We start from the raw sequence: 25,994 nt of genomic DNA, 5'->3' as shown, positions 1-25,994 counted from the left end.
GTATTGCCCTTACAGTATATAGCACTGATCTTGGGAGTGAAATGTGTACTTGGTATGCATCCTAAATGTCCTCTCCCATGTTGCTCCTTGGTAATGTCCAACTGTTTTTGCAGAGTCTCAAATGGCAGCTATGGAAACCATGCAGCTCTCAGCCTCCCTTTCGCCCTGCTCGTTATTCCTCTTGGGGTTAAATGGAGGTTAGGGGAAGGTTGCCAAGCAGTGCTGCTGATTAGCGTTGAGAACTTGAATGGGTGTAATTCTGCAGTAGGTTAAATTAAAATCCCCTCGGTCGCAAGCTGGGAATAGTAGTGTCAGAGCGCATCTGTGTGTACATGTGGCTTTAAGAGTGAACCTTTAAGGGGTCTCACCCATTTTGCGTGATAGACTACGTGAAAAAATGAGTCCGGTTGATAGAACTGGTGGCTTTTTTCCCCTTTTCCTGGGCGTAAACCTTCAGGTATGTTAGCTAGTATGAGGACTGTCTTTCGTTCCACGCCCCCCCCCCCCCCCCCCATGGAGCGATTCCAAACTTCCTCTCTTTTGTTCCCTTCCCATTGAGACTTTCTCTGTGCCTCCATCTCCTCCTTCAACTCCTGCAAGTCCAGCTCACATGACCACGCACTTGCCCTTGAGCTTCTCGGCGCGTTTCTGTTGCTTGTTCTTTTTGCCATCGATCTGGAGGCTGACAGTCCTGCGCTTCTCCAGGGTGAGCAGCTCCTGGAACAGTTCCTTGACGTTGTGGTTGGTCTTGGCCGACGTCTCCATGAAGGCGCACTTCCACTTCTTGGACATGGCCTCGCCGTCCGAGGTCTCCACCTCGCGCGCCGACGTCTCGTCGCACTTGTTGCCCACGAGCATGATGGGAATGCTCTCCACGTCGCCTTTGATCTGGCACACCTGCTCAAAGATGGGCTTGAGCTCTTCCAGCGACTGCCGGCTGGTGATGGAGTAGACCAGGATGAAGGCGTGGCCCTTGGAGATGGACAGGCGCTGCATGGCGGGGAACTGGTGGCTGCCTGTGGTGTCTGTGATCTGCAGGGTGCAGATGCTCTTGTCACAGCTGATCACCTGCCGGTACGTGTCTTCGATTGTGGGGATGTAGCTCTCTCGGAATGTCCCCTTGACGAAGCGCAGGACCAGCGAGCTCTTTCCCACGCCGCCGGCGCCGAACACCACCACACGATAGTCGTTGCTCTGCTCCGGCATGATGACGAACCAATCAGGGGGATCTGGGGGGAGACCAGCCAGGCAGGGTGAAAGACAATAGGCAACCTCTCATTAGAGAACAAACATTAACCTCTTGAGTAATGATAAGTGATAACAGATTTACATTTCTATCAGTGCTCGGTAGCCTATTAGTTACACAACATTAGTTCAGTTTGAGCTACAACAGTGATTTTGGATGATGGGTTGTATTTTATTTTATTTTGTATTTTTATTTATTTATTTATTTATTTATTTATTTATTTATTTATTTATTTATTTATTTATTTATTTATTTATTTATTTATTTATTATTTATTATTTATTATTTATTATTTATTATTTATTATTTATTATTTATTATTTATTATTTATTTATTTATAGTGAACGGTAGCCTAATGGTTTGTGAAGATGAGAGGGTCTACACAAAAAAGAACAGCATCACATGTTTTAAACCCAAGAGGCTAAACAACCAAGCGGCACTTTAACGCAGTGTCTTTTTAATCAGGATACTGTCGCTCGACAGTACACGGCAACGCCACCCAGTTTGGGATGCACGAATTCACTGAAACCAGACGAAATAGGAACCCGTGAGAAAGGATGTAGACACACACGTGCCAAGCAGACCGATCCCATGTCTGCTCAGAGCTGCTCTCCAGAATCGGTCCAACATAACCGAGTTACCAGCGTCATGTGCCAACTCAGCGTTCCCATTGGATCAAAGAGAGGGAATTCGAGGGAATTCAATGACTAGGCAAGAGCACAATAGGAAGAAAGCCTGACACTTGCTCCCCAAAACCTAACCTGAACCCAAGCTCATTTCACTTGTATTCTTATTGGAAGCGACGGACATGCTAATTGACTTTGAGGTGATAGCCTGTAAGATGAGAAGGTCACGAATAGTCCATGTCGGTGACGGGCTAATAGTCTCTTGGAATAGGCTACTGAGCCTAGGATACCAGTGCAGAGGGTGAGTAGGCTATATTCTAGTGGTTTTGAGATAATAGCGTTATGACTACTGTGGGCTACATGCAACTGTCCCATTATAGGTCTACATTAAATATGCATGACTTCCATAACGCATATGAAATGTTATTCTAGAGAGGCATTCCGGTTTCGGATGAGAACACAGCAGGTCGGCTGGCCATGGATGCAGACGGGATGCGAGGCAATTAGGATGCGGGCAAAACTACCGCATTGTGAGAACAAAAGGACATACAGTCACATAGCGTTTTTTCACTTAAAACAGGTTAAACTTGATTTCACTTAAAACAGGTTGCCTATTAATATAACATATATACAAGCAAGACGATTTCTTACGCAGTTATTAATAACGCACAATACTCACTTGTCAAAAGAAGAGATGAAAATAGTTTAGTTTAGACTGTTGATCTCATGTTGTAGGCTAATAAAGGGATTGAAATATCAGACAGCACTTGTTCCGTCCGCCTCGAGGTCTGTGAAGCCACTAAAAACCCATCCGTGTGTGTACTCGGGTATTTAAAGGCGCAGCTTGCTGGAGAGATGTGCGTCTGGGTAGGTTTGGTCTCTCATGACGTAGGATGGAACCTCGCCGCTTTGTTCCTCCCCCTGCTGCTGTAGACACACCGAGCAAGAAACCCCCGCACAGAGCGTGTGCTGTAGACACACCGAGCAAGAAACCCCCGCACAGAGCGTGTGCTGGACACACCGAGCAAGAAACCCCCGCAGAGAGCGTGGGCAGCCCTCAACACCCCATAACCCGACTTCCTCTCTTCCATACACATCACATAGCCTCAGGTTTATAAGAACAACTGCACGACTGTCTTCATCCTTGGCCATGTTGATGATCGTATGTAACCATCCATGCAAAAGAATGTAGGAATATCTTCTTATCCCACAGAAATACGGTAATAGGCCTACCCCAAAACACCTTTTGATTTCGGCCTCTTTCCAAGATCAATAATGAAATCTTGCAGATCCCCGGCCGTTAATAAATTGTGCATTCCCTCCTACTAGCAATCCATACAAAATGTGTATTCAGTTTTTGTGTGTGTGGTTGTCGTGGTAGTGTAGGTGGAAGTTAGATAAGAGGGTGACACAGGGAGGGTGACACAGGGTGACACAGAACCCAGACCAAGGCTGAAGGACCAGAGGGGAGATGATGTGGTAGCCTACACTCTCTTTTATCACGCTGGGCCCTGTTTAATTCACTACTTCTACTCTGAATGTATTCATCCACAGATGAGCTGTTTCTGCTCTCTGGACAGGTTAGGATGAGTATCCTATCCTGTCATTATGGTTTGGAATTTAAAGCTGACTTTTAGCTGAAACCAACATGCAAGATGTTCATTTCACTTTCTCCCCGTTAGAGAACAGAACCAATGTCAAATTGTCAAAGGTCTCTTGTCTTAGAGGTGAGGTACCCTGCGCAATAGATTCCATTGTGTTAGTCTGTCCCCTGTTGGACATAGATGGAACTGCGGTGTGAGTCGACACCCTGCCTATTGAACCTCCTGCGCTATTACGCACCAGTCTCTCCAATAGCTGAGATCCGCTTCCAACGATTTTGTGCTAAGCAGGGCCAGCACATCCAAAGAGGCGAGCAATTGCCTAGGGTGGCACTTTGGCAAGGGCGGCAAAATGTGAGCCAACCAGGTGTCAACTATTAAAAAATATTTATGAATGGGCGCGTCAATTGCTGAGGAATGTGTGAATCATGCTGCACCTGACATCACCTCCCACCCCCAGCTCTCACAAGCATGACTGAGAATGGAGAAAAATGGAAGCAATAGCCTCCTGTATGTCGAAACAATCACAATTATCTGCGAATATAAAAAGAGGAGACAGTTGAGTACTCGTTAAAATATGTGGATCCCGTTTTAGTCGCAGAATACAGGAGAACGCAGTTTCTCAAAGTTATGACTTTATACAGGGAGGGGCTCCTTCTATGGAGGCCGGAATGTTGCACCATGTAATTGTATTCAGTTGGTTGCAATCTGCAACCTCACCAATAGATGCCACCAATAATCACACACTGCACCTTTAAGAACTTTTAACCCTAACCTATTATGAAAAGCTAGCTTTTTCAGTGCTTGTGCACATACTTTTGGCTCTCTGATGGACCTACTAACACACCCATTTTGAAATAAGACAAACTAGTCATTTTTTGTGGGCAGCCAAATTTAATTTGTTGTTTTTTTACGAGTCAGCTAACCACTCAGAAACGAGCTACTGCATTTGCATTGTTTGAACTTCTGGAGGCACGGATAGAGTGGGTGGGCGGGTGGTGGTGGTGGGGGGGGGGGGGGCAGCTCATTTACATTACAGATACAGAGACATGAAACATCCAGAACAGGTCTGAAACAAAGGGGTATTTTGAATGCTTGATATGAGTGATATTTTCAGCACCAATATTCAACGACATGTTTTGTGGTCCCCAGAGACCTGACTTGTTGAAAAGGAGCATAATAGGGGACATTTAAAGAGTACTGACGTGTGTCACCCAACAATGGAAGGCAGAATTGTGCTCAGTGAACCTGCTAATGTGGTGTAATTGTTTGAGGCTTGAAACTGGAAGGGACGTAGTATTGCCCCCACAAAATAACTTTTGCGAAATTATGATTGAGTTGTGCGGGTGCAATCAAGTAAAACTGATGGAAAGATTTCCACTGTTACAAAGGTTCATGCAAGCGTTTCACCTATACTCATGTTACTGTCAAATCAAACAAGACTTCTTCAAAAGAGGCATTTGGGGCCTGAAATGTCAAATGGTTGCATAACATGTCCACATCCCCTATGCTCTCTTTAAGGCATTTCATCAGACTGTAGGTTTAACAATAATGTCAATAAGACTCTGAATTGAATTCTGCTCAGATTTTGTCATTGTTTTGTTTTTGTTTTCCAGAAATCAATAATTCAATTTATGCTATCCAGAGAGCTGGACAAATGAAGATCCAACACCAGGTAAAGTGTGGCATTCATGTACATGTGTTATACATTATGCCATTCATATACATGTGCTATACATTATGCCATTCATATACATTATACTTTAGTATTTATATACATGTGTTGTACAGTATGCCATTCATATACATGTCTTACAGTACATCATACCATGCATATGTTTTGTGTTTAGGCTAGATTAGTACTATGAATACTGACAAACTTAAATATATAATATTAAGATTACATTACAGTGGTTTAGACTATAACAGATGGTGCTGATCCAAGGTGTTCACTGACTACTTGTCCAAGACCTTTTAACCTTACATGTCAAACCCAAGATACAGGATTGGCCTTATTCTGTTAGATATATTTGTTTGTTTGTGTTTTTGTTTGTTTTATATTTGTAGGCATTTTTTGGTATTGAAAATAAAATGGGTAAAAAAGTGGACATCTCGCTAGGCAGATTTGAGGTTTGATACTGTACAATACGTTCATCTTATTATTATTTCCTTTATGATTATGATTATGATTATTATGATTATTATTATTCCCTTCCTTCCTTTGCCAAAACTATTTATTTAACAGTTCACCTATTTTTCTTGATTAGAATTGACTACTGTATTGTATTCAAAAGTCTTCAAGAAGAAGTCTTTGTATACTGTATAGCCTTTCAGTCTGGCAGATATAATATGTATTTTGTAGTACTGTATCTGCCCTGCAGATTTACTAGCATCCCTGCTAGTAACATTTACACATTTTTATACACTTTCACATAATAATTTCAGAGTTACTGTATGCAGTGCTGTATAGATGTGCAATGCAGGCCCGTGTGCATTTGGCAAATAAGGTTTATTTGCAGATTGTTTGTTGTTGAAAACAAAAAAGAGAGTTGCACACTCATTTGTCTCCTCTATGCTGTTTATTATCACCAACGTTTCAGCGTTTGCCTTGTTTAGGGTGAATGATTGTTGTTTCTAAATTCTTCAGTTGAAGCGTAACAGTTTGGTGTATTTTTAGGGTGTTCATTACATGGCATGCTAACTGCACATCTACACAACCCCAGCTGTGACTTCCTGGGTTGTGGTCTGATTGGCACACATGAGTGTTTACACATACAGTACACACATGCAAAATCACCAGTATGATAGGGCTCATTTCCTACACACATATACTCTCAATGCAGACACACTATCAAACACGGCAAATACTTCCTGGACATCACACAAACTATGTAATCGATCATTGATTCAACTATTTCTACTACCCACTTTTATTACACACTTTCACTATTACACTATTTCAAGCCCCATACCCCATAAATAAACAATATAATGTTGACAGTCTGAATGACAAGTTAATTTGTCATTTTATCAGATTGATCATCATATCAGTCCACCATATCCTAACAAAGTTTTGTGTTGTTTTTTATTAATATAAGTTATGTTCATGCCTTCTAAATGCATGCAAACTTAAAAACATCAACAACAGTAACAGTGACACATCAATACAATACCATTCGCGTGCCGTGCTATGTCTGTCTTCATGGAGCTCATGTTAGGTATTGCATGACATAATAAGCCATTGTAACATGCTAATTATTAACTAATAGCTGAGAATTAGGCGACATGAGCTTTTATCTAAATTGATGAATACGCTTTTCTTGCTTGGTGTTTTCAGTGGCTCAGACCACATCCTCCATTAAGCATACTGGGTCTGGTCAGGGTCTCACATTAAAAGAAGGAAGTATAGACGTTAAAAAGTCAAGGGAGCGGCTTCTAGTTTCGAGAAAAATGAGGAAGCCAAAAAATACTCAGCTCCTAATACCAGCTCCCAGTCTACTGTTTCATAGACAGCCAACACACTGAAGACCATGGTCTAGTTGAGACTACATTTGATGTAAGTGAATTTTGCTATCTTTTAGAAGAAGCTGTTCCTGGTGTTGCAACCAAATTTGGACTGACCTGATCACATCCTGTTCAGACGCTGACAGTTGAACATGGTCGTCTGTGTAAAGGCTAACGGGCGGCTGTAGAAGAGGAGCAACAGTCTTTTATAAGGTATAGTTCTGTTCACTATGTCTAATGTCTGCCCACTTAAGTTGCAGTTGGAGTTGGAGCATGTTTGTGGTCAACATGTATTATTGTTGTGATGAAGGCCAGTTGGTTTGACCCAAGTTAGAAGAGGCTGGAGAGGCAATGGCCATGGTTTACATTAGGCTGTTGTTGAGTGTTGGAAGTGTTGATGACAGATTCAATTCCATCTCTCGTTTATTAGGTCCAGTTTAAGATACTATCCATTTTTGGTTAATATATTTTTTGCATTATCAAGACCATTATAATTGACACACAGTGTCAAGTCTACAGATGCCATGCTGAAAGTAGCACAGGCCCTAAGAACATGTTTGTGATCCATGGCCAACATGCAGTAATAGAGTTGGTTTATAAGATGATTTTGAAAATACAGAGATGTGATGGAGTGGTTTTTCAGTATTTCGTGTATGTATATAGTGTATCGGCTCAGAATTCAGCACTATTTTCATGTGTCATTAAAGTTGGCATTGTTTCGAAACATCCTTCTTTAACTTTCCATTGCTTTATGAACCAATGGTTTTTTGTTACATTAAAATTGTTGAACTCCTATAGTTTCTTGAAATTGTTGTCTCAAGCATTGAGCATTGTGCGTTTATTAATACATCCAAGCCTGTTGTTTCAACTAAGCATAAGAGAGTTGATGAGGCTGATTGTGTGTACTGAAAGAATTTGTATTTGAAAGAATGTGTCCTTTGAGATTAAATCTGTGGTAAATTGAAATTGATTGATATTTCAAAAAAAAAATTACCTTCAAACCATCAAAAACATTTGAAAGTGTGATGCTACTAATACCCCAATCTTTGATCTACTGTATCCTTGAAAGGGATGGCATATTTCTATGTGGTGGTTTAAATTTTAAATACAATTTAAGCAAGCTGTTATATGTCCTACATATTTGCATACTGATACAGTTAGGTCCATAAATATTTGGACATTAACACAATTTTCATCATTTTGGCTCTACACCACCACAATGGATTTGAAACGAAATATTCAATATGTGCTTTAAGTGCAGACGTTCAGCTTTAATTTGAGGGTATTTACATCCAAATCAAGTGAGTGGTGTAGGAATTACTGTACAACAAATTTTATTTTTGGCACCCCCTTTATTAAGGGACCAAAAGTAGTTGGACAAACTAACATAATCATTTACCAAATTGTCATTTTTTATATTTTGTTGCAAATCCTTTGCAGTCAATGACAGCCTAACACCAGCCGAAAGCAGGTTTGGTCCTGGTGATGCTCTACCAGGCCTCTACTGCAACTGGCTTCAGTTTCTGCCTGTTCTTTGGGCGGTTTGCCTCCAGTTTTGTCTTCAGCAAGTGAAATGCATGCTCAATTGGATCCAGGTGAGGTTATCGACTTGGCCATTGTAGAACACTCCACTTCTTTGCCTTGAAAAACTCTTTGGTTGCTTTTGCAGTATGCTTCGGGTCATTGTCCATCTGTACTGTGAAACGCCATCCAATGAGTTCTGAAGCATTTGGCTGAATACGAGCAGATAATATTGCCTGAAACACTTCAGAATTCATCCTGCTGCTTTTGTCAGCATTCACATCATCAATAAATACAAGGGAAACAGTTCAGCCATACATGCCGACGCCATAACACTAAACCATCATCATCACTGATGAGGTGGTGTGCTTTGGATCATGAGCAGTTCCTTCCCTTCGCTCTTCACATCATTCTGGTACAAGTTGATCTTTGTCTCATCTGTCCATAGTATGTTCCAGAACTGTACAGGCTTTTTAGATGTTTTGGCAAACTATAATCTGGTCTTCATGTTTTTGAGGCTCACCAATGGTTTACATCTGGTGAAGTTTTCTCTTGATTATTGACTTATTATTATTATTATTATTGATTATTGACACAGATACGCCTTCCTCCTGGGGAGTGTTCTTGATCTGGCCAACTGGTTTGAAGGGTCTTTCTTCACCAGAGAAATAATTATTCTGTCAACAACCACAGTTGTTTTCCGTGGTCTTCCGGGTCTTTTGGTGTTGGTGAGCTCACCAGTGCGTTCTTCCTTTTTAAGAATGTACTAAACAGTTGATTTGGCCACACCTAATGTTTTCCCTATCTCTCTATCTCCCATTGTTTTAATTTTTCAGCCTAATGGTGGCTCGCTCCACTGCTAGTGACAGCTCTTTCAATTTCATATTGAGAGTTGACAGCAACAGATTCCAAATGCAGGTATCACACTTCAAATGAACTTACCTTTTATCTGCTCCTTGTGAATGAAATCATGACGGGATAAAATATGTTGTAATTCCTACACTGTTCACCTGATTCTGATGTAAATACCCTAAAATTAAAGCTGAAAGTCTGCACTTAAAGCACATATTGAATGTTTCATTTCAAATCCATTGTAGTGGTGTACAGAGTCAAAATGATGAAAATTGTGTCAATGTCCAAATATGTATGGACCTAACTGTAGCATGCCACTTAAAAGTATGTTTAGATAGACTTGTCTCATGCTGAGAGGATTCAGACACAACAACTTACTGTAATGTGCACAATGTGGAGGGAGGGGTGTAGAAATGTATTTCTATTAATACATTTACAGCTACAATGCTAAACCAACAAAGCCTGCTTTATATACAGTATAATACCTCGCTTGATCATTTTTATACATTTGGCGTGTGCCATTGTTTTTTAACTACATTTTATTTTCCCAGTTGAGATACAGTAACCATATGCCCTTCAAATGTTAAATTAGCTAATATTTTGAAGTTAAGATGACAAAGAAATGTATGTCTCACTGAAAAAATGTCCATTCAAATTCGCTTTGTATGCTGCAACGTAGTTTCTATCAACCCTTTTGATGTTTTCACAGGATCAAAGGATGAATTGACATGATAATATTTCATTGCTAATATTTAAAAGTAACAGACAATAGAACCTATATATTCCTGAGTGATTAGCTTGTTTCCTGTATGCATTGTTCTACAGTACACACTACACACTCCTTGTTGTGCTTGATAAGTAAATTGTTGTGTTTTTATCTCATACATCATACATGCACTTTTTCTTCAAATGCAAATCTCTTTTTTGGTGCAGGCAGAATATACTTTATCTACAGAAGACTGTGATAGATAAAACTGTAAATGAATGATATCAATCTTCAGTCAGGTTTGACGCAACGGTCCGGTTTTACTTGGTAATATTAATTTAATGTCATTAGGAGGTAAAATACAGCAGGACTGTAGGACATTCTAGCATTTCCCAAAAAAAAGAACATTTGTGACAACTTGATATAGTACTTATTCTTAATAATCAAGAATTAATACAAATACTTGATCACCACTGTAACTGTGTAGTAATAAATATCATCTTACTGTTTCCTCCAGTATCTAAGTGAACATCAGGATAACATTTATCTATCTAGCAGGTCTAGCAGATCATTATTTGTGTTTGTCTTCATGTGTGGTATTACCATACCAGTGCCCTTACACTATGCACAAACGGTACTTACTGCTATATGCAACATTGCAACATTTAGCATATATGTATATACGGAAGAGCATTAGGGCCAACAACTGAGTTTATTTTTATTTTTTTATTCTGAGTTTAAAGTCAGAATTTCTGAGGAAAAAAGTCAGAAATAACTTCAGAGATTGAAGTCAGAATTTCTGAGATTAAAGTCAGAATTTCTGAGAAAAAAAGGCAGAATTTCTGACTTTAAAGTCAGAATTTCTGAGAAAAAAGTCAGAAATAACTTCTAAGATTAAAGTCAGAATTTTTTAGATTAAAGTCAGAATTTCTGAGAAAAAAAGTCAGAATTTCTGACTTTAAACTCAGAATCTTAAAAAAAAAAAAAACTCCACTGTTGGCCCTAATGCTCTTCCGTATGTATAACCCCCCACCCCCTCCCCTCAGTTTTCTGAAGTCTTTCCTCAGTAAACACAATGTCTCTTTTGGAAGCTCTTTGTCAAAGTAAAGATTGCAACATCATGTCTATCTTCTACTTTCTGCATATGATGTTGCTCACAGAGATAATTCAGCCTTTGAAGCTATCTATTTTCAGCAACTTGAGATTTTGGACAATTCCTAAGAAGTTTTCTTCATTCATAGGTCACATGCCTCTGTGGTATTTGTGTATGCATACAGGCGCGTTTTCTTCTCTTCCTTTCTGTTCTGTTATTTCTATGAAAGGGAACCACATGGAAGAGACTTACTGTAAATTAGTTTAATGGTCACTTAGTGACCAACTTAGCTGTGTGAGTCACGAGTGAGCACCCAACAATGACACTGCACTGAGACTCACAGGCATGCCAATATTTAAAGTATATTCAGCAAAATTATTATAAATTAAATGATGCTTTATAAATTTTGAGACATGTCAATTTCCTACATGACTATACAAATAAAGCTTTGATTGATTGATTGATTGATTGATTGATGATGTGCAAAAAAAATAATAACTGCATTGCTGTACCTTTAAAAACAAGCTGGCCATGAGAACTGATCAATAATAATCATCAACCAAATAATCATCAACCAAACACATTGATGAAGCTCTGAGGCGTCAGGGGGGGGCCGTCCTGCACAGGCGCTCTGGGGGGGGGATCATCAGCCTGTATCGTCATCCCCTCGCCCCCTAACCAGACCACGATAGCCAATCACCCTCGTCCGAGTGTGTGTGAGTGTGTGTGTGACAGAGAGACGGAGTGCGCACATGTGTGTGTCCCTCGCTGACCACGTCTCCCCTCCCCCGCCAAAATGTTTTATATTTATTTTGAGGGAGCTGAAAAGACTTGCATGAAATCTCCAGCACAGTGTGTTACTCCCAGTAATTCCCATTTGTGCAGTATGTGCTTCCGGGCCTGGGGGGTCAGACTGGGCATGCCTGGGTGGTCAGACTGGGCATGCCTGGGGGGTCAGACGGGGCATGCCTGGGGGGTCAGACTGGGCAGGCCTGGGGGGTCAGACTGGGCAGGCCTGGGGGGTCAGACTGGGCATGCCTGGGGGGTCAGACTGGGCATGCCTGGGGGGTCAGACTGGGCATGCCTGGGGGGTCAGACTGGGCATGCCTGGGGGGTCAGACTGGGCATGCCTGGGGGGTCGGACTGGGCAGGCCTGGGGGGTCGGACTGGGCATGCCTGGGGGGTCAGACTGGGCATGCCTGGGGGGTCGGACTGGGCATGCCTGGGGGGTCGGACTGGGCAGGCCTGGGGGGTCGGACTGGGCATGCCTGGGGGGTCAGACTGGGCATGCCTGGGGGGTCAGACTGGGCAGGCCTGGGGGGTCAGACTGGGCATGCCTGGGGGGTCCGACTGGGCATGCCTGGGGGGTCAGACTGGGCAGGCCTGGGTGGTCAGACTGGGCAGGCCTGGGGGGTCAGACTGGGCATGCCTGGGGGGTCAGACTGGGCATGCCTGGGGGGTCCGACTGGGCATGCCTGGGGGGTCAGACTGGGCATGCCTGGGTGATTAGACTGGGTGATCAGACTGGGCATGCCTGGGTGGTCAGACTGGGCAGGCCTGGGGGGTCAGACTGGGCATGCCTGGGGGGTCAGACTGGGCAGGCCTGGGGGGTCAGACTGGGCATGCCTTACATCAGCACCGTTGACTGTGTCTGTCTGACCCCAGGGGGACACCCAGGGGGACACCCAGACCCTGTTTTCAGGAGAATGATCATACTTTACCATCATCTCATACAGTTAGCCCTGGCAACAGTGCATTGCGGCAGGTCAAATGCTTGACATGCCGGCATGGTGAAGCAAGCACACTCTACAATAGAGACAATATTACTCTAATTCAAGTTTTCCAGAAAGGCTCGATATCTGCAGTCAATTTTTGACGTTTGACCCTTTGTTTGGCCGTGATGTGTTGTTGTTTTGTCCTTAGCGCAAGCCAGTGCATGACCTCTACAAGCAGGTTACATTTAGCATTCCCAAACAGAAAGCAGTACCATTTTAAAATGTACTTCTTCTTTCAGGTCGACGTTGAGAGACGTAGCTGAAGTTCTTTTGGACATTTCCAGAACAGCCTAGAACAAGGGCCCAACATGGCTGACCAAGTGAACGCGTTGTCCTTCTTCTACGGCAATATCACTCGGGAGGAGGCGGAGGAATACCTCCGTCACGGTGGCATGGCGGACGGCATGTACCTGCTGAGGCAGAGCCGCAACTACTTGGGAGGCTTTGCCCTGTCTGTAGCCTACGGACGCCAGTGCTTCCACTACACCATCGAGAGGGAGCTCAGCAACACGTTCGCCATCGCTGGCGGTAAAAGCCACTCGACCCCCGTGGGCGTGATTGACTACCATTCCCAGGAGCCCGATGGACTGGTGACCAGACTGAAGACGCCATGCAACAGGCCCAAAGGTATGCAGCCCAAGGTGGGGCCGTTTGAAGACCTGAAGGAGAAGCTGATCAGGGACTACGTGAAGAACACCTGGAACCTCGTGGTTAGTCTGACCTGTGTTGACCTTTGCATGTGTTTTCACACCGTGTTGGGACTCAAACTATTCTGGTGAGAGAAAACAGTATCTGGGAGGAGAACTGGACAGATATCAGTTTTGAATCAGTTAGGCCGACTACTTGTAAGAAGTCACATGGTAACAGTTTTTATATAAAAGTAGACAGCTACATATTTCCAAATAACTACTTAGTTGTACACTTGAAAAAAGAGTGCTATATAGAACCCTTTGTAACAATGGAAGGTTTCAGCTCAGTAAGGTTCTGCTGGGAAACCTTAACGGTCCTTTCTTATCTGAAAAGGGTTCTATTTTTTTCAGGTTACTTCTGTTGTTACAACTGGTTCTATCCTTATGTTAAACTCAAAGTGCCACATTTGTTGACATAGTGTTGTTAGACAGGTTTGGGTAACATCTCGACTATAAGGATAATCAACAACTAGTAGTCTGAATATCAGTTCCTAGTCCTCAACGTAAAGTTTCAACAGTCTTCAGGAGTATGATAGCCTACAGGTTTTAGGAGTAAGATACCAAAGTGCTTAACCAAGTCCTTCATCCTAGCACCTGTACACCTGTAGTAGATACTGTATCTTAGGGCATAAGACCAAGTCTGTAGAACTATAAGTCATCTTGACACGTTACAGAACAAACTGTTAAATTCCACCTCTATCACAACGCTCGTCTACTGCGTCGCTGTACTGCACATGTGTATAATGTGGACTGAGCTCGGTCATGTGGCGTTTCCTCAGGGCACGGCGTTGGAGCAGGCCATCATCAGCCAGAGGCCTCAGCTGGAGAAGCTCATCGCCACCACCGCCCACGAGAAGATGCCCTGGTTCCACGGCACCATCTCACGGGAGGACTCCGAGCCACGCATACAAAGTGGCTCCCGCACCAATGGCAAATTTCTGTAAGACGGCACTTCAACATCCTACGCCACTTCACTCACGGTTACGAGTCCAGCTTCATACACTATGCTCTGGGATCTACTAAGGCTCTGCTCTTCTATTAGTCTTTGCTTAGTCTATGCTCTCTCTCTCTCTCTCTCTCTCTCTCTCTCTCTCTCTCTATAATAATGATTGACAGTCAAGATGTCTCCTTAACATAGCACTTCCATAAATGTAGTAAACTACTGACTTTCTTTCTGTGGCTTTTCTAGGCCAAGGCTGACAGATCAGTTAGCGACAAACAAAAACAGGAAAGAGTTACGTGGAGTCGGTCAGAGACACACTGCTACACTTGAAAGACTTGCAGCCCACAAGCAGAGCAGAGTGTTGCTGTACACGTAGTGAATGAGCCTTGTGATGCGAGGCAGTAGCTGTGGCCTCGGCTGTAGAGAGAGAAGAACGCTGTGGTTTCCGCTTTGACAGTTTGCAGAGGACTTCCTGGAGTGACCAAGGAGCTGGGGGAGTGAGAGAAAGGGGTGAATCTTGTCTGTAACGCTTTCACTGGTGAGAATGTTCTAGAAGGAAAGTTTCTTGAGAAGTTAAAGGCACTGTAATATTTTACTTGAATCACCCTATTTTTTATTTTTTTAAGTAATTTTCTTTTTTAGTAATTTTTTGGTCTATTATGTTTCCTAAAACAAATAAGAGTTTATGGTTATAAGAAACAGCATATTGGTTCAGCGCCTCATTTTGTAAAATTAATTGCTGAATAATAATTAAGGAATTGAATAGTTGCAGTACACTTCAAAGAATGGCTCTAGTACAAGACTCTGTTCCATAGAGAATGTGCCCCTCATGTACCTTTTGATTGATTGATTGATTGATTGATTGATTGATTGATTGATTGATTGATTGATTGATTGATTGATTGATTGATTGAATAATTTATTGACAGTTTAAAAATACAACAGTACCTTAAAAGGCCAAAAGGATATCACAAAAAGCCCAAGACTTGCTTCCACTGTGGTCCATAAGTAAACATATAACATATTGACAAACCAGGCCAGGTCAAGCCTGGCTTATGTGCGTTGGCTGGCTTGTTTCTGTGCGGGACTGGTAGGACGGTAATGTCTGATAAATAAAGATGGGTCTTGTCACCTGGACACATCAGTTCCAATGCTTCCAATGCTAATCCAGCACAATGAGAGCGGGATTGTTACGCTCTAAACCCGGACCCTGGACGCGTGTCCTGAGACCCCCAGACAGAACAGGCAGACAAGAGGGGGACGTTTGACTAATAATTAAATGTCCATTGAGTAGCTTCGTCCTCAGCAAAAACTGATACAGAATACATACTGTACTATGAGCAATACAAAAGTTGAATCTATGCATTTATCACTCTGCACCTACACAGTACTGAAGCAACTAAACAGAATGCCATCCTCTACAGAGGAACTAGCTCTGGATCTACAGCACTCACCTGTTCATATACAGTAGAATGTAGTTTCTCACCCTGCTGACCTCTCCCTCCCTACTTACCACCATACCTCTATCTCCATTTCCCTCTCTCCCTCTCTTTTCCTCTCTCTCTCCTTCTCTTTTCCTCTCTCTCTCTCCCTCTCTTTTCCTCTCTCTCTCTCCCTCTCTTTTCCTCTCTTTCTCCCTCTCTTTTCCTTTCTCTCTCTCCCTCTCTTTTCCTCTCTCTCTCTCCCTCTCTTTTCCTCTCTTTCTCCCTCTCTTTTCCTTTCTCTCTCTCCCTCTCTTTTCCTCTCTCTCTCCCTCTCTTTTCCTCTCTCTCTCTCCCTCTCTTTTCCTCTCTCTCTCTCTCTCCCTGTCTCTCTCTCTCCAGAATCAGACAGCGTGACCTGAACGGTTCCTACGCCCTGTGTCTGCTACACCGGGGACAGGTCATGCACTACCGCATCGACAGGGACAAGACAGGCAAGCTGTCCATCCCAGACGGCAAGAAGTTTGACACGCTGTGGCAGGTATCTGGAACAGGACACACTACATCCCCGTCTGAAGTCTGGTGTCAAGCATGGAATTTCTCACACTTACACAGATAGATTGAAGAGTTCTTAAAGTGATATACCATAAGAGTCGGATTGTATGTTTTCCATTGATATGGAATTGGGAATGGAAATTGGATCTTAATTGATATTGGTTTAAAACTGCATTATGTTAACTTGAGAGTTGCTTTTTTATCCTAGCTGGTGGAGCACTACTCTTACAAACCAGACGGCCTGCTCCGTGTGCTGACTGACCCGTGCCCTCGACCCGAGGGAGAAGAACAGGGTACCGGACACACTCCTACACTGAGAGATGGATGGACACAGACAGGCCTGACAGCAACACTGATCGAAAAAAAAGAGATGTATAGGGCCTATTGTACACTGACTATACAGTATATACATGCACATGGGTACATATTGTGTGAGCTTTCTCCATTCACTTCATCAAAATATATACCTTGTATTATTTATTACCACATAATGAAGATTTGATTAGGTAGTTTTGTCAATCGGTCTTGATATTTGTAGTTGACAGAGCAGAACATTTGAAATTCTATTAGTTAAATAACATTGTTTTAAAAGTTCTAGTTTTGTTGACAAAACTATGTTCTAAAATGTCTAAAATTGTGTTAGAGTTAAATCATTTTCAATTCAAAACATGCTTTGTTTTTATTTTTAAATAGTGTACACAGTACATTGTGACACGTGTGTATTGTAAATATCTAACTGTATTATTTTGGCAGTGAGCATGTTCTTGTTGTTGTGCAGGAGGGATAGGACGACCGTCTCTACCACGGGATCACCCTGGAGTAAGTCCTTCCCTTAAGTGTGTGTGTGTGTGTGTGTGTGTGTGTGTGTGTGTGTGTGTACTGTATGTTTGCATGTGCCAAACTAATATGCATCAGTAGGTGTACTCCACTAATTAATGTTGTCATAAACTAAAACAATGAATTAGATGTCCTATAAATGTCCAGTCGTACCTATTATGTAATCAAGATCTGTGTGTTCTTTATGATCTTAAGTATCATGACTTACGGGAAAAGGGAAATAGTCATTTCATATTACAGTAAGAAGTGACAGGCAAACAAAGGAATAGCTTTTTTTTAAGTGAACCATGCCATTTAAAACACTACTCTCAAGCACATATACACACTGTGATAAATGTAGTGTGTACTGTGTCCATTTATAGCATTGACATAATGGCAGCAATAACCGGATCCTTCAACTCCACACCTTTTAGCTACTTCCCTGTTCTCTGAAAAATCTGACAATTCCCAAAACCCTTTTAATTTCCTAGTAAGTAAAACTGACAATACACTGTGTTGACATATGTACAGATCAATCCTCATAATTGGGTCAAAGTCTGGGTAAATACCATGCTTGTCTCTTTCCTGCATGAGTCCTTCTGCATTTGGTTTTGATTCAGTCAGAATTGTAATATTTAAAATGTGCTGTATCGTGACAATGTCATATTTTTCTACAGTGCAGGGATCCCTTTGTGTGGATTTTTCTGAATTCCCATTTTTGTTGCAATCAGCAAATATTACAATGAAATGTTTATGATGAAGAAAAGTGGTATATCTGTTTAGATCATGAGCTAACCTTTTCCCTTAACTACCTCAGTACAACATGAGCAGTCCTTTAACCTTTATCCTCTCTAAAATTGTGGTTTCTAGCAAGGGGCAACAGGTGGATTACTCTCCAGACTCAAATCCTACTCCTTACCCATACCTGGGAGAAAAAAGGTGCACTAACCCCTCCCCCCGTCCCTTCGCTTAACCCCACCCCAGTGGTAAAGTAGGCCGTGCGCATTCCCCTAACAGGCTGATCTTGCTCTAGTGTGGTTTGCTACTTACTAACACACCCCTGGGACTTACCCTGTACTCCAGTTGTAATGTTGACAACCTGAGAATAATAGTACCAATATTCAGATTGTAATGCCACCTAGAGGTAGGTTTGAGTAGTCACAAAATCTAAGTCTTCTCTTTAAATATGCTGTTTGAATAGTCACTAGCTGTTTTTCTTCATTAAAGAGATCATTTGTAATGTGTTGACCTCAATTATCACTTGTATTAGATTACATAAAAATCTGTGAATTGGTCTGTTGGAAATCTAGAAAATCGACACTACAATAGCTTCCCTCACGAAAAGCATGTTGAATCTCAAAACATTGGTAACAAGCATGTGGTCAGCGTACTGTACATCATTGACAGGTGAGCATGCAGCCCATATAAAGCAGACATCTGCAGTTTACTGTAGTTATAATATACTTCAAGTCTGCACAGGTGAGTTTAGGCAGTTCTGTTTACCCTCGGCTAGCTCTGGATACAGACCCAGGACCTCTGCATCTGCCCCCCCCCAACCCCGGTGTGACTCAACCCTCCTTTAACCTGATATACAATCCTTTCTCTGTCATGGACATCCCTTTTCTTAAATACATTCTGAAGCACAATTCAGTGAAAAACATACAGCAGGAGAGCAATGCCTCCAATTTATAATATTTGATTAATTTTGATTGATACATTTTTCAATTATTATATTTCACACTACGGATTTGTACATTATCATAGTGTGATGTTGTGCATCTTAAGAATACTTTCTCACTTGAAATGACAGTCATATGGATGAGGCTTTTCACTATTATTTGAGTAAAAGATGTCAAGAGAAAGATTTTATAAGAAATAAGAATTGTCTGGAAAATATCTAATTTTGTAAACAACCCAAAGAAGTGTTGACACTTCCTGTGTCTAAGCATGGCCTGATGACATTATCTCAAATAAAATGGTTCCAATCTTGGAAAGCCTGGCTTTCACGCACGGGATGAAAATGGTAATCAAAGTATTCTTAAGAGGAAGCATGACATACCAAACTAGGATTTTGTTTTTGGTGGAACTTCAATTATAGCTTCCAAATAAATCAACAGGGAATGTATTTATGTCATTAAAAGAGGTGTTCCGTGACAGAGAGTGTGAGATTGCAATCACGCTTTGGAAGAAAATAAAAATTTTGCATTTATGCTTGTGTTTCATGCCTTCATCAAATAATTTCAGGTAATATTCCAGCAGAATTCACATTGAATGAACTATAACATTTTATTTACAGTGATATTTCTGCTAAACTTGTCTCATTTCTGCTAACAGGCTTGGAGTGGCACGCTCAACAAAACCACCGATAATCTCAACCCTTATGGATCCACTATTCCAAGTAATCAGCTGCTCAAAGGTGAGTGATGACGGGGCAGTAATGTTTACACCAAAATAGTCGCTGTAGACTAAACTCAAAATGCTCATGCGCAACTCTGTTTTTATGCAAACTGTCCGTAGACATTATTGCATAATATGTATTACAAACCTCAAGCTATGATTTGTGCCTGTTTAAAAAAACAATGAGTAATTTTGCCATTTAAGTGCAGAGAACAAATTGGTTTTGGTCAGGGTTTACAGTACGCCATTATAAATCAGCTACAGTTCCATCATGCTTCCTGGCAGTATGTGTGTGTTATGTGTCCAGCAGAGGCTATGCCTATGGACACGGAGGTGTATGAAAGTCCATACGCAGACCCGGACGAGCTGAGGTCCTCCACGGTGGACAGGAAGCATCTCTTCCTGGAGGACGCAGAATTGGGTTCTGGGAACTTCGGCACGGTCATGAAGGGCACCTACAGGATGAGGAAGTATGTGACGTCACACCCTAACACCTTTCCCCATGTTTACATACTGATAAGAGCCAATCCAGAACCAGTAATGTAGCACCTGCTGTACTCTTTTTATCAATATGGCCAATGTCAATATCATCCCATTGGCGCATTATATGGTCAAAATGTTCATCCCCTTCTCTGGCTGTGAAAGCTGACTTGATAGTGGTGCTCTGGGAGCAGTTTGGTCTCAGGCACTTGATGCCCGGAGGCTGAATCAACAAAGCCATAGGTACCAACACAGTTTTAAACCCTTGACTGTGTTCTCATCTGAACACTTTATTCGCACATTGAAAAAAGCCTCTTGGAACTAACTAGTCTTTATCTTGTTAACTATACTAATCAAATCAAATCTGATTTCATCCATATAGCGCCGTTCATGCAAAATTGCGATACAAGTCGCTCAACACTAAAAATAAAAAAATAAAAATAAAAATACTATGCCAATGTTTCCCAGCTGCTGAAACCGATTGGCCGACAGTAGAACATCACAGTGCTCACCAGTGTTGGGAGTAACTGACTTCACAGATTATTGTAATCAGATTACTTTTCCAGTAACATGTATGTAAGGGCTTCCATTTGAATTTTCAGTAATCAGATTTCAGTTAGTGACCTAATAGAAATGTGATTACCTCGAGTTATTTCCGCGCATGCCTGCTCCCTTTCATGTGGTTGATATGCGCATGCGGCCTCTGCAGTCATGGATGCACTGACTGTTTATGTCATCAGGGTGGAGATGAGCCATGAGTGCTGGTCTAGGATCAGATATTCCTGTGGCTATTATGGCCTAAGACATAAAACTGATCCTAGATCGGCACTTATATGATTCGGGTAAGAGATTATCTGCTTTTTAAAAGTAAAGTAATTAGTAATCCGATTACTTTTCAGTAAAGTAATCTAATTACAATTTATAAAAATGTATAAAGGCACTTATATGATTCGGGTACGGAATGATCTGTTTTTAAAAAATAACTCAAAAGTAAAATAATTACTAATTACTTTTCAGTGAAGTAATCTTATTACAATTTATGAGCTTTAATCGGTAGCTTTACTTGATTACATTTATTAAGTAACTTGCCCAACACTAGTGCTCATTGAGTCGGCTACCACACGGGTGTGCATGTCCGCCAGACTAACGCCTGCACCCAGAGAAGCTAGACGAGCAGCCAGACTGAGCCAGTCTGTATCCGTCATCCCCAGGACAGAGAAGACCGTGGCGGTGAAGATCCTGAAGAACGACGACAACAACCCAGCGGTGCGCGAGGAGATGCTGAGGGAGGCCAACGTCATGCAGCAGCTGGACAACCCCTACATCGTCCGCATGATCGGGATCTGCGAGGCCGAGAACCTCATGCTGGTTATGGAGCTGGCTGACCTGGGACCCCTCAACAAGTTCCTGCAGAAGAACAAGTAGGCCCCCCACCCCCATCACACTCTATAGTGGTACAGTCCAGAGCTACACTATCACACCTATCCTAATCTCAGTGCTAAAGGAGAGTTTGGGGAAAACAATGCGATACAAAAGTGTCTTACATCCACCACTCCTGTATATACAGTGCCTATAAAAGAGTATTCACCCCCCTTGGACCCCCCTCTTCATATTTTATTGTGTTACAACATGGAATCAAAATGGATGATAGGCGATGTCCCCCTCTTGACGTCTGCTCAATGTCCATGACCGTTAGATCAGCGAATAGAGTGGGATACGCTACCAACTGAACAAGAGTACATAGTCACTATATTTCATCACATACAGTAGATCAGATATCAACAACTGTATATGACGACGACAAGCATCATGGGTGTGAGACAGGTTTTATTCCGATATTATTTGAATAATATTCAAACTCTCCATCGAACTAATTATGTGAAGAAAAGTGATTGTGCAAGAGCTTATACTGGTGTGTCATAGAAAAGGAGGTGAATACTTATGCAATCAAATATTTTTGTTGGGATTGCCCCCCTCCCTCTCCCGTACATTGGTGCACATGTACAGCACACATGTACCAGAGCCCACAACCAGGGGGAGGTCACCACAATGAGTTTTCCCATTGCCAAGTACATTTAAAGAACTTTGCTTGGTGTCTCAGTAAAGGTATAATCTACAGTATTCTAGGAAGGACCCTGACTACTTTCTAAATCCACAGAGTTCAGAGCTTAAGGTGTTTAATAGCTCTTTTGGTGCTTATTCTTAGTTAGATCCTGTAGAATGTATTGATCCACTATGGCGCAGTAACACTATACGGACAGCAGAGGGAGGCATAGACCAAATCATTCTGGGACATGTGATCACACAACACACTGAGTGAGGTGCGACACAGCACACACAACACACACAACACACACGTCTTCAGTGGTCGCCAGTGGAAATTATAATTGTTCATGGCCCCCAGGGACCTAGTCCAAGTGCTCAGTCCAAGTCCTGGTCAGGGACCGGACTGAAGAGCATCTGTTCGTCTGCATGTTTTTTGTATTGGGTTCTTTGGGAGGAAACCCTTGTGAACTTGGGGAGAACATGCAAACTCCGCACAGAAAGGCCCGGAGACCTTTTGCTGTTTGATGACATCTACCAATGGTATGGGATAGGCCCATTTCCAAACCAAGTCACCCACCAAGGGAAATGGATGAGACATGACAAAGGTCTCAGAAATGTTACAGAATGTGCCTTCTCAGATGAATAAAATATTTGCAAATTACCTTAAATCACTTTCTCGTCTTCCAACACATCATATTGTTTACAACGTTCCCAGTCCGAATCTACGCCCGCATTCCTCTTACAGGCAGATCTCCATGAAGAACGTCACAGAGCTTGTGCACCAGGTGGCAATGGGCATGAAGTACCTGGAGGAACACAACTTCGTCCACAGGGACCTGGCGGCCAGGAACGTCCTGCTGGTCACCCAGCACTACGCCAAGATCAGCGACTTTGGCCTCTCAAAGGCCCTCACAGAGGAGGAGAACTACTATAAGGTAAACTGAACAAGAGCCTTGATTTAGCAATCAATCAATCAATCAATCAAAGCTTTATTTGTATAGCGCATTTCATACCCAGAGGCAACACAATGCGCTTTACAGAGAACAAGGGAGGAGGGCATACGACCCACTCTCTACATATTCCAGAGGGAAGCACAAAAACAGTAATCACCCGGGGGCCAGATAAGTGAGCTGTAAAAATTGTTGTATTCTGCGTTGTAATTAAGGCTTCACCTGATTAGATAAGTCTCAGTTTAGGACAAATGCAGACCAGGAAACGGGAATTGGCACATAGACAACCAGATTATTCTGCTTCCTATTTGCCATGTATCACCACTAGAGAGCAATGTTTGAACAAAGACTTTGGTGATACATTAGTGTAATGCTTCAGTATGTTCACATACCACAATACTACTGTGTACCATATAACGGGTATAATAAGCCTGTCTTTGCCTCTAGGCCAAAGTTCCCGGGAAGTGGCCAGTGAAATGGTATGCCCCAGAGTGTATGAACTTCTTCAAGTTCTCCTGTAAGAGTGACGTGTGGAGTTTCGGAGTCCTCATGTGGGAGGCCTACTCACTAGGTCACAAACCCTACAAGGTACGATACGGTCACTCTGACAGACAAAAGAATAACAGTATTAGCCAAATTGATTGTAAATGTGTGCTTCTCTACCCCCAGACTAGCACATTGTATTCAATCAAAGGCTTGGCAGTCAGTTTACTGTATGAGTCAAGTGTACTGGTGTTGAATTAGAAACAAACATACTACAGATCGTGACACGCATCCATAAAATGCTGGAGTTACTTCCTTTAAAAATTCCTGGAAGAGCAGTCCACCTTGAGTCAGCATGCAAGAACATCGAGTCTGAGCCCGGACTGTCCCCACTCCGTATTGCGTAGCACCATCGTTGCAACATATCTGTACGTTATGACATCACCGATTTGCTGAAGCAGTGTCTTTGTGTCGACAGGGAATGAAAGGAAATGAGGTCATCCAGATGATTGAGAATGGCGAGCGCATGGCCACGCCCCCCAACTGTCCCTCAGAGATGTACGAGCTCATGAAGACGTGCTGGACATACAAGTAAGTGGTTGGTCCTTTGAACTCATTTTAGATGTTTTCTGACCAGGTCTCCATTCAGAGGATATTCTAAATCTCAATGGGACACGTCTGACTCAACAGGTGTATGTTTTGTCAGTCTTGTCATTTGTTTATTACTGTCTAATCAGTTACAGTGGAATATGTTGTCACACAATCAGTCTATGTCTAATCCAGACTGTGCTTCACTCACTGAGATTAGGATATGTGTGATAGTGAAGCTCTCAGTCTATGTCTAATCCAGACTGTGTGAAAGAACAACCTAGAAACCACAATGCCAAGAATGATTGTGATTGGCTTAAAGAAATGCAGCGTTTTTTTCCCCCTATCCCCGAATGGTAATGAGTCACACGGTATCTGGCAGCTGTTAGATGTTACTGTACGTAAGCACATTTAGAATCAGCCTCTTTGTAAAAATTCCTGACTTTGATCAAAACAAGTCACAATGCAGGTTTTAGAGGAACAGAAAGCACATAAGATCACCTGAAACCAGGTACTGTATCGTGAGCTAATGTAAAACATGGCTAAGCAAAACGAGCCCAAGTAAATTATTTTGAGAGAATAGAAAATAATAGAGTAAAGAGCCGTGAAGAGTTTATTTCATTCTCTCAGTTTTTATTAATTTTCATAAATATTTTTTTCAAGCAAATATCACAAGCAAATATCAAACTGCAGTTGGGTTGTTTTGAATAAGTAAAGTCTTCTTTCCTTAATCAAAACAATCCAACTGCAATTTGAAAAAGGTTGTTAACAGTGTTTGCAAATGAACTCTTGTCTTTTTGTCATCTGTTTCAGGGCGAATGAAAGGCCTGCGTTTGCAGTCGTGGAGCCGAGACTCAGAGAGTATTACTATGACATTTCACAGTGATCATTTAGTTATAAATTCACCAAGCAGTGGAGGAGGATTGATATTCACAGTTTATGAGAAGATATTGTTCGCAAATGTGAAGTGAAAATGCGAGCCAGCCAAATCAAATCAGCAGGCATGTAGGCTACTGTAGATAAATAAATAAAAATATAAAAAAAATACATTGAATGCTGTAGGAACTTGAACTCAAACAATGAACATTTTGAATGCAACTGATGTCAAATTAAATCAATATTGAATTTGTTTCCGACTTTTACGTGAAGGACCATAGCCCACCATTGATGTTTATAATATCCCTTTTGTTTCATTTTTTGATTTGAATTGATGAAACTCTTCTTTTGCACTGTTTTATTATTCCAAATTAATGTCTTCAATCAATCAATCAAAGCTTTATTTGTATAGCGCATTTCATACCCAGAGGCAACACAATGCGCTTTACAGAGAACAAGGGAGGTGGGCATACGACCCACCCCTACATATTCCAGAGGAAAGCAAAAAAACAGTAATCACCCGGAGGCCAGATAAGTGAGCTGTAAAAACTCTTCCCTGACCCCTCTCAACAAGGCGATCGAGCAAGCTCCTGGAGTATGTTTGTCTACCGGCTAAGAACATTTATAAAGCAATACATTACATTAAATTACATTTCATAGTGAGTCTTTTATGATTCTATTTCATGAATTTAACAGAGCTTATGTGTTTTCCATGTCCTTCGTAAAATATTAATGGCACATTCTGTATTGTGCAAAGATTTATCAGATGTATATTATTATAACATTCTGACAATATAGTATTGAGTGAAGAAAAATGTAATGTGT

General features: G+C 41.9%; 2 protein-coding genes across 2 annotated transcripts; one reads left to right on the top strand and one right to left on the bottom strand.

Moving 5' to 3' along the window:
- Positions 1-606: 606 nt before the first annotated feature.
- Positions 607-1,206, bottom strand: diras2 (DIRAS family GTPase 2; the record flags this gene model as incomplete). The annotated part of the gene is made up of 1 exon (XM_084441784.1): positions 607-1,206. One exon carries the CDS (start codon positions 1,204-1,206, stop codon positions 607-609), a length of 600 nt encoding a protein of 199 aa, XP_084297910.1.
- A 5,917-nt stretch (positions 1,207-7,123) lies between these two features.
- Positions 7,124-25,677, top strand: syk (spleen tyrosine kinase). The gene is made up of 12 exons (XM_084441782.1): positions 7,124-7,191; positions 13,165-13,635; positions 14,394-14,554; positions 16,381-16,519; positions 16,742-16,826; positions 18,224-18,288; positions 19,987-20,216; positions 21,438-21,647; positions 23,018-23,207; positions 23,670-23,810; positions 24,184-24,296; positions 25,107-25,677. The coding sequence occupies exons 2-12, from the start codon at positions 13,234-13,236 to the stop codon at positions 25,177-25,179; spliced, it is 1,809 nt and encodes a 602-aa protein (XP_084297908.1). The 5' UTR covers positions 7,124-7,191; positions 13,165-13,233; the 3' UTR covers positions 25,180-25,677.
- The last annotated feature ends 317 nt before the right edge of the window (positions 25,678-25,994 follow it).

Source organism: Borostomias antarcticus (genome assembly GCF_949987555.1).
Source record: "Borostomias antarcticus genome assembly, chromosome: 8".
NCBI classification, from domain to species: domain Eukaryota; kingdom Metazoa; phylum Chordata; class Actinopteri; order Stomiiformes; family Stomiidae; genus Borostomias; species Borostomias antarcticus.
This window is presented reverse-complemented; position numbering and strand designations above follow the sequence as displayed.